Source organism: Scyliorhinus canicula, chromosome 13, assembly GCF_902713615.1.
Source record: "Scyliorhinus canicula chromosome 13, sScyCan1.1, whole genome shotgun sequence".
In the NCBI taxonomy this organism is placed as follows: domain Eukaryota; kingdom Metazoa; phylum Chordata; class Chondrichthyes; order Carcharhiniformes; family Scyliorhinidae; genus Scyliorhinus; species Scyliorhinus canicula.
The window spans coordinates 72097127-72113551 of NC_052158.1; the positions used below are offsets into that span (position 1 = coordinate 72097127).

A 16425-nucleotide genomic window follows, 5' to 3' on the forward strand; every position below is an offset into this window, starting at 1 on the left:
CTTCTCAACCATTTTGTTTTTTTAAATTTGGGTCAACAAACATAGGTGTATTATTTTTTAACCGTAAGATGAGCTGCTTTACACATTGTCAATTTAAAAACACATGCAAATATCCCACAACAGATGCCTTTTTTTAAGGCCAATATGAAGAAAGTCGGGAGGAAGGGGAGGCACCTCATCCGGGGGTGCCCTACACACATCAGGGTCACGCCTCCACCCTCCAAGATGTCACTCACCTTTCCTTGCCTGACAGAACGTGGTCGTCCACCATGCCCCCCACTCCTCACCCTAGAACGTAACAACTTGGTGCAGCAATGCTCCCTCTTGGCCTTCTTCTTGCAAAGCTGGCAATGCCCACGACTCAACTCTGGCACTGCTGGTACTTTAGCCTGCTGGCAGCGTATTATAGATAGCGTGGAGCAAAAGTCAACTTTATTTCAAGAGTGGTTGACTGGTGGGATAAGGGGGTGTGAGCAGTCTGCCCTCCTGTTAAAATGCAGCCCCTAATGTGGGTAGTTGGATTCTTTTGTGTGCTGTGCTGAACAGGGGAAGGGAATAAGTCAGACAAGCTCAACATCAGTAGTGGTGTAACATTCAGGAACAGAATTGATTAGGACAAAATTAATTGTCATTTGGAAAGATATGTGCTGATAAATGAAATCAGCATTAATTTGTCAAAAGACAAATCAAGTTTGGCTAACTTGATTGAATTATTTAATGTGTCAACAGAACATGTAGACTTGAAGAGGAAACACAATGCAAAGGATGATAGGGAAGGAGCAGGGGAGTGGGACTAGTTGAATATAAACTCACCAAAACTCTGGCACAAACACAGAGGGATGAATGGCCTCCTTCTGCCCTGTATGATTCTATATTTTATTTTTTTTTAAATAATTTTTATTGAAGAAATTTTTCAAAATACAAACATTTTAACCCCCCCTACATTTAAATTTAAATTATCTCAAAACAAAGTCAAACCCCCCTACTTAACACAAAGTCCCCCCCACCCCCTACTCGCGCGTCCCCCCCCCCCCCCCCCCCCCCCGTCCCCCCCCCCCCCCCCCCCCGGCGAACCGACAGTCAGACCAACTTATCATTTCTGGCAGTGTCCTCGGGCAGGCCTTGCCCGTGCCACCACCGCTACCGTACTTCCTTCGTTGTTGTCCCCCCTCCCCCCCCCCTCCCTTCCCCCCCGCCCTCCCCCCCCTCCCTCCCACCCTCCCCTCCCCTCCCGGGTTGCTGCTGTCACGACCTCAGTTTCTATCTCTGATCTAAGAGGTCCAGGAAGGGTTGCCATCGCCTGAGAAACCCCTGCACCGACCCTCTCAGGGCGAATTTGATCCTTTCCAATTGGATGAAGTTTGCCATGTCGTTAACCAGGTGTTAACACTTGGAGGCCTTACGTCCCTCCACTGAATCAAGATCCTCCTCCGAGCCACCAAGGACGCAAAGGCTAATATTCCAGCCTCCCTCGCCTCCTGTACCCCCGGCTCCACCCCAACCCCGAAGATCGCAAGTCCCCATCCTGGCTTGACCCTGGACCCCACCACTCTCGACACCGTCCCTGCCACCCCCTTCCAGAACTCCTCCAGTGCCGGACATGCCCAAAACATATGTGCATGATTCGCAGGGCTTCCCGAACATCTAATACACCTGTCTTCACCCCCGAAAAAACCGACTCATCCTTGTCCCCGTCATGTGGGCTCTATGCAGTACCTTAAATTGAATGAGACTTAGTCTCGCACATGACGACGACGAGTTGACCCTCTCCAGGGCGTCTGCCCATGTCCCGTCCTCTATCTGTTCCCCCAGCTCTAACTCCAACTTATCTTTCAGCTCCACTACTGGTACCTCCTCCACCTCCTGCATAATCTTATAGATGTCCGAGATCTTCCCCTCCCCGACCCAGACCCCTGATAGCACCCTATCACTCGCCCCCCTGTCGGGAAGCGCGGGGAACCCCTCTACCTGTCGTCTGGCAAATGCCTTCACTTGGAGGTACCTGAACGTGTTCCCCGGGGGGAGCCCAATTTCTCCTCCAGCTCTCCCAAGCTCGCAAACCTCCCCTCTATAAACAAGTCCCTCAGTTGTCTAATACCCACCCTCTGCCAGCTCTGGAATCCCCCTCCTGTATTTCCCGGTGCAAATCTGTGGTTCCCTCTTAATGGTGCCCCTATCAGACCTCCCACTTCCCCCCTGTGTCGCCTCCACTGCCCCCAGATCTTGAGGGTGGCCGCCACCACCGGGCTCGTGGTATACCTCGTGGGAGGGAGCGGCCATGGTGCCGTTACCAGTGCCCCTAAGCTTATGTTGCCGCAGGACGCCCTCTCCATGCGCTTCCAGGCTGCCCCCTCTCCTTCCATCATCCACTTTCGTACCATCGATGTATTTGCCGCCCAGTAATATCCTGAGAGGTTGGGTAATGCCAGCCCTCCACTATCCCTACTCCGCTCCAAAAAGACCCTTCTAACTCTAGGGGTGCCATGTGCCCACACATACCCCATGATACTACTCGTTACCTTCTTGAAAAAGGCCCTGGGGAGGAAGATGGGCAGACACTGGAACAAAAACAAGAACCTCGGGAGGACCGTCATTTTAACTGACTGCACCCTCCCTGCCAGCGACAGCGGCACCATGTCCCACCTCTTAAACTCCTCCTCCATCTGTTCCACCAGTCTAGAAAAGTTCAACTTGTGGAGGGTCCCCCAGTTCTTTGCCACCTGCACCCCCAAGTACCTAAAACTTTTAACTGCTCTTTTGAAGGGGAGCCTCCCAATTCCCTCCCCCTGGTCTCCCGGGTGTATTACAAAGACCTCACTTTTCCCCAGATTTAATTTATACCCCGAAAAGTCCCCGAACTCCGCTAGTATCCCCATTACCTCCGGCATCCCCCCTCCGGGTCTGCCACATACAACAACAAATCATCCGCATAGAGCGAGACCCGATGTTCCTCCCCTCCCCTTGTCAGTCCTCTCCACCCCCCTGAACCCCTCAGTGCCATCACCAACGGCTCAATCGCTAATGCAAAGAGTAAGGGGGATAGGGGACATCCCTGCCTAGTACCTCGATGGAGCCCAAAATATTCTGACCTCCTCCCGTTTGTTACCACACTCGCCATCGGAGCTGAATAGAGCAGTTTTACCCACTTGATAAATCCCTCCCCAAACCTTTCCAACGCCTCCCACAAGTATTCCCACTCCACCCTGTCAAATGCCTTCTCCGCGTCCAGCGCTACCACTATCTCCGCCTCCCCCTCCACTGCTGGCATCATGATCACGTTTAACAATCTCCGGACATTTGTGTTAAGTTGGCGTCCCTTCACGAACCCCGTCTGGTCTTCATGGATTACCCCTGGCACACAGTCCTCTATCCTGGTTGCCAGGACCTTTGCTAACAGCTTGGCGTCAACATTTAGGAGGGAGATGGGCCTGTAGGACCCGCACTGGACCGGGTCCTTGTCCCGCTTCAAAATCAAGGAGATCAGGGCCTGCGACATTGTTGGGGGCAGAACCCCCCCCCTCGCGCGCCTCATTAAAGGCTCTCACCAGCACTGGGCCCACCAAGTCCACAAATTTCCTGTAAAACTCCACCGGGAACCCATCCGGCCCCGGCGTCTTCCCCGCCTGCATCTGGCCTATCCCTTTAATTAGCTCCTGCAGCTCTATCGGCGCCCCCAACCCTTCTACCAGCTCCTCCTGTACCTTTGGGAACCTCAATTTGTCGAGAAAGTTCTTCATTCCCCCTCTCCTCTTCGGCGGTTCAGACCTATACAATTCCCTATAGAAGTCCCTAAAGACCCTATTCACCTCTTGCCCCTTCTGCACTACGTCCCCACCCCTCTCTCTCACTCCCCCAATCTCTCTGGCTGCATCTCGCTTACGAAGCTGGTGTGCCAGCATCCTGCTCGCCTTTTCCCCGTACTCATACGCCGCACCCTGCGCCCTTCTCCACTGCGTTTCCGCCTTCCTAGTGGTCAGTAGGTCGAACCTGGCCTGCAAGCTACGCCGCTCCCTTAATAGCCCCTCCTCTGGTGCCGCCGCATATTTCCTATCTACTTCTAGGAGCTCCCCCACCAGCCTCTCCCTTTCCTGCCTCTCCTTCCTCTCTCTGTGTGCCCTTATGGAGATCAGCTCTCCTCTAATCACTGCTTTCAAGGCCTCCCAGACCGTCCCCACCTGCACCTCACCTGTGTCATTCGTACCCAGATAGTTCTCAATGCCCGTTCTCACCCTTCTGCACACCTCTTCGTCCGCCAACAGCCCTACATCCAGGCGCCACAACGGGCGTTGATCCCACGCCTCCCCCATTTCCACGTCCACCCAATGTGGTGCATGGTCCGATATCGCAATGGCCGAGTACTCCGTGTCCTGCACTCTCGGTATCAGCCCGCTGTTCCATACGAAAAAATCTATCCTAGAGTACACTCTGTGGACGTGGGAGAAAAAAGAATACTCCCTCGCCCTAGGCCTACCAAATCTCCATGGGTCTACCCCTCCCATCTGCTCAATGAACCCCCTTAACACCTCTGCCGCTGCCGGCCTCCTATTCGTCCTGGAACTCAATCTATCCAGCCCAGGGTCTAACACCGTATTAAAGTCCCCTCCCATGATCAGGCCCCCTGCCTCCAGTCCCGGGATGAGGCCCAGCAGGCGCCTCATAAAACCCGCGTCGTCCCAGTTCGGGGCATACACATTTACCAGTACCACATTCTCTCCCTGCAACCTACCCCTCACCATCACATACCTGCCCTCCTTATCTGCCACAAACGACACCCTCTTTCCCACCAAAATCGCCACCCCCCGGTTCTTGATATCCAAGCCTGAGTGGAACACCTGTCCCACCCACCCCCTTCTCAGGCGGACCTGATCTGCTACCCTCAAATGAGTCTCCTGCAGCATTGCTACATCAGCCTTCAGTCCCTTCAGGTGTGAGAAGACCCTTGATCTTTTAACCGGCCCATTCAGCCCCCTTACGTTCCACGTGATCAATCGGATCGCTGAGCGACCCGTCCCTACTCCCTGTCGATTAGCCATGTCTTGTCCCTTGCTCGCCCCGGGTCATCCCTCCTTTTCTGACCCGCTTCCCATAGCGATGGCCCCCCCCCCCCCCCCCCCGCCCCACAGCTCTCCCCTTCTCGTCCCTGGTCTTACCAGCAGCAACCCGGTGTCCCCCCCTAACCCCCCCCCCCCTTCCCCCCCCCCTTTCCCCCCCCCCCCCCCCCCCCCCCCCCCCCCTGGCTAGGACCCCTCCTAGCCGCGATGTACCCAACATCGTACTCCCGAGAGTCAGCTGGTCTCCGCTGACCCGGCTGCTCCTGCCACATTCCGACTCCTCCCGGTTCAAGTGGGGGGGAGGGGCCTCCCCCCCCCCCGCCATTCCACTCTGACCCCGCTCCAGCGCGGGAAAGGCCGCCATTACTGGCCCCGCCCCACTCTTCTCCCCTCCCCTCTCCTCCGTCCCGCGCGCGGGAAAAACAGAGAAAAGCCCGCGCTTTCTCCCGGCCACACCCCGCCCCGCCATCTTCCACTCCCCCCCATCCCCATCTACGCCCGTGAAAGATCCCCTTAAAACCCCAGAGAAAGACCCGCATGATCAGCCCACTCCCCCCCCGTCCCGTCTCCCCAACTTAACGATATAAATACCCAATGGCAAATAAATACATAAATACTTAACTACATACTTAAATAACAAAATAATTAACTAGCTATCAACTAACAGTGTGCTCAACCATCACCCTCCATCAAACAGTATAAATAACCACAGATAACCATAACCAGAGAAGAAAGAAAGAACAAAAAACAAGCACCCGAAGGAAAAGGGTAAAAGGGGTAAATAACTAAGGGAAATTGGAAACGGGAAGAAACACCCCATAAGAAGCCAACGACCCACAATAGAGATTTCAACAGTTCAAACATACAGAAACACCCAACAACTCGAAACCTTCAAGATATTCAGAAAAGTCAAACGTTCGAGAAAAAACACCCCAAACAATCCACGAAACTGTTACCCAGTTCCGACCTGGCCTGAAAAAGAAAAGGGCCCCTTGCTCAATCAAGAGTCCCCAGGCGGCTACGACCGCCGGTGCTCCCAGGTTTTAGTTCGTGTCCAACTTTTCCTCTTGTACAAAGGTCCAGGCCTCCTCTGGGGACTCAAAATAATGATGTTGGTCCTTGTAGGTGACCCACAAGCGCGCCGGCTGCAGCATTCCAAATTTGATCTTTTTCGCGTGTAGCACCGCCTTTGTCCGGTTGAACCGGGCCCGCCGCTTTGCCACCTCCGCACTCCAGTCCTGGTACACCCTTACCGTCGAGTTCTGCCACTTGCTGCTTTTCTCCCTTTTTGCCCACCTCAGGACTTTCTCTCGATCACTTAGCCGCTGGAACCGCACCAGCACCGCCCTCGGGGGCTCGTTTGCCCTAGGCTTCCTGGCCATGACCCGGTATGCCTCTTCCAGTTCCAGGGGCGCCGGACCGGCCCCTTCCCCCATCAGGGAGCTCAGCATCTCCGCCACATATCTCGGGAGATCCGACCCCTCCAGGCCTTCTTCCAGGCCCAGGATCCTCAAATTTTTCCTCCTCATCCGAGTGTCCAGCTCCTCGAAGCGGCTCTGCCACTTCATGTGGAGTGCCTCGTGCACCTCCACCTTTGCCCCGATGACTATGGCCTCCTCCTCCCTCGCGATCATCTCCTGCTGCAGCTCTCTGATCGACGCCTCTTGGGTCGCCTGGGCTCCCACCAACCTGGTGGTCGTCGCGTTCATGGACTCTAAGAGCTCCACTTTCAGCTCCGTGAAAAAACGGAGGAGAGCGGCCTGCTGCTCCTCCGCCCATTTCCTCCAGTCCTCCGGTGCGCCGCCGGCCGCCATTTTGATTTTCTTCCCCCGCTTTTTTTGGGGAGCTGCTGCCGTTTTTCTTGCCGCTCCACTCCGGGTACCGACCATAAAATCGGTCTAGTTCTCCTCAGGGGACCTTCCCCCACCGGGATTCGTCTTTACTGCACCTTTGGGGCCCTCCAGTTGGCCCGAAAACACCTTTGTCGCAGGAGCTTCCAAGTGTGCGACTTAGCTGGTCATAGCCGCAACCGGAAGTCCATGATTCTATATTTTATAACCATCATTGTGATCAAGTGAGGATGGGTGTTATGACTTTCCCTTCCTTTCCCATTCTTCAATTCATAGAAGGGTATGTGTGTCAATTCAGTCTGTGTACCAAACCATTGCATGCTGGTTATAAAGAACTCAGTCCGATAGACTTTCTTAAATTTAAGCAGAAAAAGGGTAGTTAAAAGCCCACGCATGATAAACCACTAAAGATACAAAATAAATTTTAAAATCTAAACACGTGTCTCAATACTCACTGTGAAAAAAGTTGTGGAGGAGGTGGAATTTAGAAGAGTTACAGTTTGTTGGAACGTAATGAAACATACATTCTGATGTCTCTGGTGGGCTTGAAATTGCAGTGGGGTATGGTTGATGGAAGCTATAATTTCTGGAGTCAGTCTCCTTTAAACTGTAATCTGTCTTTTCCCAAAGTGGAGGCTATGGCACATGAATTCCCTTTCAGTTGAAATTCTCTATCTCTGTGATGGATTCCAAACTCAAACAGAGATAGGTCTCTAAACCTGAGAACAACCGGGAGTGAGCTGGTTTTACCGTTCTATTCTACAAACTTTGTCTTCTGCTTGTTCCACGGACTCTCTCATTTTCTTCATCTCTGGCAGCAGGCAAGATGGCTGCTGTATCATGTGAATGGCATTCAGAGCACAGTCATTGTTCCCTCTGGAAGTGGGTTCTCTCTCACCTGTTGTTAGAATCTCTATAGAACAGGTCAGACAGTTAATTCTGTATATCCTGTTAGCCATTGTGAAAGCCAGAGATGATATAATATTAATGTCTCAGCTTATCAAATTACCATCAAAACAAAGAGGGGTCCTTAATATCCTCCATGCAGCAAATCTTTTTTAGTCTTTCAAATTTCCGATAGCTTCCGTTGTCAGTAAGTCTAGAGGTCCTTTGCCCTTAGGTTTTTGAGAGAGTTTAGGCAATGGCAGACCTGAAGTCCATCAAGCCTATAACCATGTTTTCTTACAAATCCATATTCAGTAGTTTCCACACGGCCAATTTGTAGGTCAGATGACTTCTGCAGCCATTTTAAAGTCAATGTCTTTGCTTGACAAAAGCCCTTTTAAAGAAGTTCAATCCATATCAAATCGGCCAATAAAATTATAGATTAATAGTAATTGCTCACAACAGATCTTCGTGACGCCACCTTTTTGTCAAAGAAGCATTTACTTCAGTGATAGGACTTATGGAAAGTACATACTTAATTGCAGATCATTATTTTTTATGTGTTTTGAAACATATGTTTTACAATTTGGGTCAGATTCTAGTACGGTTTGTATAAACTGAGCTAATTCCATTTGAAGCAATAGCAATACAGGCACCATAGCACCTGTAATCGAACAGTGTTATATAAAACAGAATAACTTTACTCTTTCATGTGATGTGTGCGTCACTGGCTGGGTCAACATTTATTGCCCATTCCTAATTGCCCGTGAGCTGAGTGTTTTCTCAGACCTTTTCAGAGGGCAGTTAAGACTCAACCAAATTGCTGTGGGTCTGGCGTCACATGTAGGCCAGACCAGTTAAGGAGGGAAGATCCTTCTTTAAGGAACATGAGCGAACTAGATAGGTTTCTATGTTAATCAATGATAATTTTATGGTCACCATTATTGAGACACGTTTTCAGTTGCAGATTAATAACTGATTGAATTTAAATAATATCCGCTGTTGTGATGGGATTTTAACCCATGTCCCCAGAGTATGGGCGTTTCACTGGTCCAATGACATTACCACCATGCCACCCTCTCCCTCCTCTTTCATTACTGATTATTATTTTATGACTCCTGCTTAAATGTGTGACCTTCATTAAAGGCACCTAAATATCTCACTGTGAAAACAAGAACTGGGGTGAGGGGAATTAAAGTAATTTCAGACTTTTAAATACTTGTTTTTCTTTTGTTTTTGAAGCTGAATCCTGAAGAAAACATTTATGACACAGTGGCAGGAAGTCCAAAATGGGAAGAAGAACACATTTATGACACTGTGGCAGGAGGTCCAAAACAGCAAAAAGAACACATTTATGACACAGTGGCAGGAGGTCCAAAGCGACAAGAACACATTTATGACACAGTGGCAGGAGGTCCAAAGCGACAAGAACACATTTATGACACAGTAGCAGGTGACTCGAATTGGTCAGAAGAACACATTTATGACACAGTGGCAGGAGACTCGAATTTGTCAGAAGAACACATTTATGACACAGTGGCAGGAGACTCGAATTTGTCAGAAGAACACATTTATGACACAGTGGCAGGAGACTCGAATTGGTCAGAAGAACACATTTATGACACAGTGGCAGGAGACTCAAAACGGTCAGAAGAAGACATATATGAAACAATCGGAGCACACAGTCACACCGGGAAGAAATCAACAGTGAAGAAGCAGGTAAAGAGAAAGCAGCTGAGAACCATAATGAAGAAGTTGCATTGATATAGCACCACATTACATCCTCAGGTAAAAGTTGAATGAATTACATTTGAAGTGTTATAGGGAGGCGATGGATGGGGTGTGCAGGTACGAAAGAGATTGGGAGGGGTGTGGATTGCAAGATGTGCATGTGCTCTGAGTGTACTAGAATGAGGGTCTGATGCTATCTTTAGGACTCAGATGCCATTTTCACAATAATTAATACCACTATTTGGTTCCTCAAACCACCAGAATTCATGATGCAAGTTGAGAGGTACCGATCTTCAATGCTACTTAAAGGAATTATGTCATCAGATAATACTGGAAATTGATGTGACAATGATTTGTGATTAAGTGTAAGAGCTCGCTTGGTGTGTTCCTCAGATTTTTTCTGATTCTCCTCACATCTGCTATTCATTTTCACACCGAATCTTTCCATCCTTTAACAATATTCCTGAAGACCCATTTTGGTTCCTGCACTGGCAGATTTCTCACCTCCAAAATTCGTAAGCTATCTATAAACATTGGCATTGGTCATTGGCAATGAGCCTCCTGTATATTACACAATGCTGAAAATCAAGGACAAGGTAAGAAGTCTTACAACACCAGGTTAAAGTCCAACAGGTTTATTTGGAATCACTAGCTGTCGGAGCGCAGCTCCTTCTTCAGCGCTCCGAAAGCCAGTCATTCCAAATACACCTGTTGGACTTTAACCTGGTGTTGTAAGACTTCTTACTGTTGTTGCTAATTGTGCTTTACTTAATTTGCTCTGTTTAATCACCTTGCTCTAGAGTCGCCAGGTAACTTAATGATACCACCACGAGGTTCAAGTTCAAGTGCTGATCAATAACTCAATACACCAGTTAGTAAGTTTCAAATCAAAACACATTTATTATGTACACAGTCAATCACTACTCATGCATAAAACCCAACTTACTAGACTATCTCTAACACTAAAAGGCCTATACTTAGCTTTGGAAATGGCCCACCAGGTCAGGGGAACAATGGCCTTTCGTTCGATTCTGAGTCTGCAGGCTTCAAGCTGGTATGGACTAGTAGCAAGGAGCGTCTATCTCGTAGCGTGCATTGACTGGAGACTTACTTGGTTGGTGCAGCTGCTAGGCAGGTCTCTCGTTGTTGAGAGTCACAGTCAAGAGTTGTTTCGAGCTGCTGAGAGACCCTGCCAAGAAGACCTGCCAGGAAAGACAAACTAAACTTGGGGGCTCTAATTTATAGCCCCCATGGGTTTCACGCCCTTTTGGGCGGACCCCGGACTTGGTTCTAATTGATTGGACTAAGTCCCAATCAATTGAATCGATTTCTCCAATACTGGAGCTGTTCCCTGATCGCTGGGTGGTTCCTATGTGTCCGTTGACCTTTCTTTGTCCTGGCTCCTGCTGGCGCCGGGGAGTCTGGTTTGGTCTCGATTACTCTTAATGTTTCCAATTGCTCCCGGGGATCACTCATTAATATGCAGATAGTTGCTGGTTTCGGTTCTGTCTGGGTCTTTGCAAGTCTTAATACACAGGAAACCTTGTACCTGCTTGTTTCCCTGTATCTGGCTGAATCTCCCTGCATTTATAGCGGACCTCCATTTTAGAATTGGGAAGTGGCCAACCCAGGTGGCTACTCTGTGCCCACCCCAGTCCAACACCGGCATCTCCACATAATGAAAATCAAGGGGATCAGCTATTTCACTCACCATCTGCCAAATGTAGATAAGACACAAAAAAATATTCTCACCCTCCTGATTCCGAGGGGTAAGTAATACTCACTCAAGCTGACACTTAAGGTTTATAAAAATAAATGGTCAAATCCCAGCATGGATTAATTATAATGTTACTGGTGTTATAGTAATAAAGGAGGATTTTAGATCTTGGGCACAACTTTGCGGTCCGTTAGTCATTGGTGAAAACCCCATAATGGCTGCAAAATGCCACAAGAAGCCAAAAACTAGATATACACGGCGAGATTTTGGAATGTGATGTTCCCAGGTCCTCACCGATGACACAGTCAGCTTCATGCCCAGAATGGGTGTGAATTTAACATTCATGGAGTGGTTGTCCAGTAGTCTGAGGTGTAAAGGTCTGACAGCAACTCTGAAGGATCGAGGGCATTGACTGGGGCCGGTCAAGCGATGAAGTTGGAAGGGCACCAGACATGTGAGTGAGTGCTAGCCACTGGATAAGGGGAAGGAATGGCTGCTTCCAGCACTGGGAGGACAAAGGTTGAGGGCAGGAACTGGCTGGGACACCAACCTGATTGTCTCTCTCTCTGTCTCTCTGTCTCTCTCTCTCTGTCATCCCTCACAGCTTTCAGAGAGATGTCAGGTTGGAGCCAGTGGAGCTGGTAATAAAAGCATTGGAGGAGCACAGACTCCGGCGGCAATGATTGGCTGCACCCAGGAAGAAGCTAGCACCTGGAAGCCAGAGGGTCGTAGGGCAGGCTCAAGGGCAGGAGGCAGCACAAGCCAAACAGGGGGTTCGAAAGCGAACAGAGACCTGAGGTTTACAGGACTTAAGCCTTCATATAGTTGTCGGACAACAAGGGAGCCTTCACCTCAAGAGGGAAACAGTGTGGTACCTGTGCAACATTCTTACCAACAACACATGGAAGAATCATAGAATCATAGAATTTACAGTGCAGAAAGGAGGGCATCTGTTCCCTGTGGACGAGAAGGTCATGGCAGCCCCAAATCTATGCCACCGGATCATTTCAGAGCTCATTGGATGATCTGTGTGGCATCTCACAGTCACGTGCTCATAAATGTATCCTTGAGGTCTTGGATGCACTCTCTGCCAGGGATTCGGACTAAATAGTTTCAACCTTGATCATGCCCATCAGGATGAGAGGTCTGTGGGATTCAGGACCATAGCTGGCATGCCACAGGTCCAGGGTGCCATCGATGACAGTCATGTGGCTCTACACACCCTGTGGCATCAGAGAGTCCTTCCTATTTATTCACAGGAAGGGGTTCTACTCCCTTAATGTCCAGATGGTCTGTGAGCACCAGATGAGGATCGTGCATGTGTGTGCACGTTTCCAGGGAGCATCACAACAGCTTCATCCTTGGGCAATTTCAAATCCCTGAGGTATCCGAGCATCAGCCCAGGCTGCAGGGATAGCTTGTTGGGGACAAGGGCTACCTTCTAAGATCTTGGCTGATGTGGCAGTGCGGAGGCCTGAGACAGATGCAGAGGCCTGTACCACCCGGTCTGTGATTGAATGCTGCATTGGGCTGCCTAAGATGTGCTTCCGCTGACTTGAGAGGTCTGGTGGGGCCCTGCAGTACAGTCTCCAAAGGGTCTCCTGCATCGTTGTGGTCGGCTATGATGTGCTGGGCAGGCTGGGTCAATGTGGACTGCGCTTGATGCAGTGTAGCGAGAGACAGACTTCCAACACTTGATGAGATGCAACACAATTTTATTTAACATCTAACTATTATACATGTTCAACTGTGGGTTGACACTATGCTGACTTGACTGTAGACCTGGTGCTAGCCTGACCAGACTAACTGACTACCACATTGTGTTTGCACTGGCTAATACTCACGAGCACAGACTGTCTCAGAGGCTGGATCTCGAGAGAGCGGGAAAACAGGTGCCCTCTGGCTTTATGGTGGTCGTGTCCGTCTGGTGATTGGCTGCTCTGTTCTGTGTGCTTACTGGTCATCCTGTGTGTCAATCACTGCCTGTCTGCACACCATCATATACATGGATGTATATTATGACATCTCCTCCCCTTTCTTTTTGTAGTTTGTGTTCAGATAATAAATATTAAGGTGCATGTGCGTAAGGATGTGTATATGTGCGTGACTATATACAGAATGTGCTAAAATGGACTTATATTCATAGGAAGGTGTCGCTAGTGCAGATATAGGGCAGATGAAACGGTAAAAAAACAATATTTACCAAGGTCAAAACGATGAGGTAACAAAATTGTGCAAACGTTCAGTCTATAAGTTTAGTCTCTGTGGCGGGTGACGAATTCTGGTTGACCGAACGAGCACTTGGCCCTGTTGAGTGGGAGGCCATGCTTGTAGATTCTGTGGAATACCTGCTTGAGGCGATCGATGTGTTCTTGAGGAGTTGTGGACCAGATTATGACATCGTCAACATACACACACACCCCCTCGATACCCTCCATCATCTGTTCCATTATGCAGTGAAATACCTCTGAGGCAGAGATGATGCCAAAAGGCATTCGGTTGTAGCAGTAGCGACAAACGGGGTATTGAATGTGCACAGCTTGCGACTGGATGCATCCAGCTGTATTTGCCAGAACCCCTTGGAGGCGCCCAGCTTCGTAAAGAATTTGGCATGAGTCACCTCGCTGGTCAACTCTTCTTGTTTTGGTATCGGGTAATGTTCCCTCATGATGTTGCGGTTTAGATACTTGGGGTCGATGCAGATTTGAAGCTCCCCTGACGGCTTCTTGACGCAGACCATGGAGCTGACCCAGTCCGTGGGTTCCGTGACCTTTGATATGATGCCCTGGTCCTGGAAGTCCTGCAACTGCTGCTTGAGGCGGTCCTTGAGGGATGCCGGCACCCGACGCGGTGCGTGAACCACAGGGGTGGGGTTTGGTTTGAGCAGGATTTTGTATCGGTATGGGAGTGTGCCCATACTGTCGAACAGGCTATGGTACTACGCGATAATGTCATTAATTTGAGCCTGGAAGTTTTCATCAGGTGAGGCGGTCACCTGTGAGGATGACATGGTGTGGACTCGCTGAACCAGGTTCAGGAGTTTGTAGGCCCGAGCACCGAGCAGGGAGTTTCTGTCAGGTCCTACGATCTCAAATTGCAGCGTCGCTTTAAATGACTTATTGGAAACTCCGAGTTGGCATGAGCCACTGGCAGCAATGGCATTGCCATTGTAGTCAAAGAGCTGGCAGGCCGGTGGAAGAATTCTTGGTCTGACGCGGATGGTGTCGAGATCGGGTTTTGAGATTAGGTTCGCCAATGCGCCGGTGTCCAGCTTGAAGTGGATGCGAGCCTTGTTGACTGTGAGGACAGCACACCACTCATTGTCAGGATCCACGCTTAGGATTGGGAGGTGCTTCACTATCTTGGAGAAAGGCAGCGCATGCTTTGTAATGATGCCCACCCGGAATGGGGATTTGAGGCACTCGGCATCAGGATCTGTTGGGCTGTCGGGGTCGGAGTCTGGCATGGCCTGCTGTATTGAACGGACGCTTCTGCGCCGTGGCTGGGATCACTGAATGCTGGACAGTGGAGCAGATCTGCAAAGGGCTGCGTAGTGGCCAAGCTTGCCACACTGTAGACACAGTCGTGATTTTGCCAGACATTGCCGCTTTAAATGGGCGGAGCCACAATTCAGACACGTCATGACGCCAACGTCAGCGCGTTCCATGCGCCAATGCACATGTGCAGTGCGGTCAAACAACGTATGCACCTGCGCAGGCTAGTCGTCGGTCTCGCCCTCCCCTTGGTCGTGGCGTGCATGCGCTGGAGCCCGGGAAAAGCGCGCAAAATGGCCACTCTCATCGAGACTTAGGCCCTGCATTTGTGCGATAGCCTGCACCCGTTTCGCCTCGTGGGAGGTTAGCTTTGCCGTTTCTGCCGCCCTGATGTGGGAGTACCGATTGTTAGCATGTTCGTGGAGAACGCACGTTTCGATGGCAATGGTCAGGGTGAGCTGCTTGACTTTCAGGAGCTGCTGGCGAAGGGACTCGGAGTGGACCCCGAAAATGATCTGATCCTGGATCATGGAATCAGTTGTCGAATCATAGTGACATGACTGCGCGAGGATGCGGAGATGGGTCAAAAAGGATTAGAAAAGTTTATCCTTACCCTGAACCTTCTGCTGGAAAACGTACCGTTCAAAGCTCTCGTTCACCTCAATGTCGCAGTGGCTGTTAAACTTCAGCAGGACTGTTTTAAATTTCGTCTTGTCTTCGCCTTCAGCGAATGTAAGGGAGTTGTAGATGTGGATGGCGTGGTCCCCGGCTGTGGAGAGGAATAGTACGATCTTCCTGTCAACCAATGCGGCCTCGAGGTCGGTGGCTTCGAGATAGAGTTGGAACTTTTGTTTGAAGATCTTCCAATTTGCACTGAGGTTCCCGGCGATGCGGAACTGCGGAGGAGGGCGGACGTTTTCCATGTCACCAGATGGCTGCTTGCTGGTCAACGCTGATTCACTCAAGGTAGGTCTGATAATATTCAGCATCACTACCTGGTACCATGATGTGTTGGGCTGGCTGGGTCAATGTGGACTGCGCTTGATGCAGTGTAGCAAGAGACAGACTTCCAACACTTGATGAGACGCAACACGATTTTATTTAACATCTAACTATTATACATGTTCAACTGTGGGTTGGCACTCTGCTGACTTGACTGTAGACCTGATGCTAGCCTGACCAGACTTACTAGCTACCGCATGGTGTTTGCACTGGCTAGCTCACGAGCTCCGACTGTCTCAGAGGCTGGATCCCGAGAGAGTGGGAAAACTGGTGCCTTCTGGCTTTATAGTGGTCGTGCCTGTCTGGTGATTGGCTGCTCTGTTCTGTGTGCTTACTGGTCATCCTGTGTGTCAATCACTGCCTGTCTGCACTCCATTCTATACATAGATGTATATTATGACAGGCTATGCCCTACATAACCTGCAACAGCAACGGGGCAATATCCTTGATGATGACTACCTGGAGGAATGGAGCTCTACTATGTTGCAGAGGAAGTCTAGGAGGGATGGAGGAAGACACCGAGAGTGCTAACCACCATGCCACCCTGCTGTTAGACGGTCAGCCTTGATATTTTTGATTGGTGGAGCACGTTTGATGGACTGAAAGACCTATTCCTGCTCCTACTTCCTATGTTCCATTGAGACAATTAGTAGCATTTGGATTACAATTATATAGAGGAGAAAGTAATTTATCAA

At 49.9% G+C, this 16425-nt stretch overlaps 1 protein-coding gene across 11 annotated transcripts in view; it reads left to right on the plus strand.

The window, feature by feature from the left end:
• The window catches only part of LOC119976388 (rho guanine nucleotide exchange factor 9-like), a 180558-nt gene that overhangs the window by 24781 nt on the left and 139352 nt on the right, over window positions 1-16425 (plus strand). For 9 of the 11 annotated variants that reach the window (XR_005462922.1, XR_005462921.1, XM_038816898.1 and 6 more), the window contains exon 7: window positions 9029-9505. Coding sequence is in view for 9 of the 11 variants with exons in the window: in XM_038816898.1 (XP_038672826.1) it covers window positions 9029-9505 (477 nt within the window). In the remaining 2 variants the exon portion in view is untranslated. The remainder of the gene's footprint in view (window positions 1-9028; window positions 9506-16425) is intronic. The other 2 variants (XM_038816897.1, XM_038816896.1) reach the window with 2 other exon arrangements.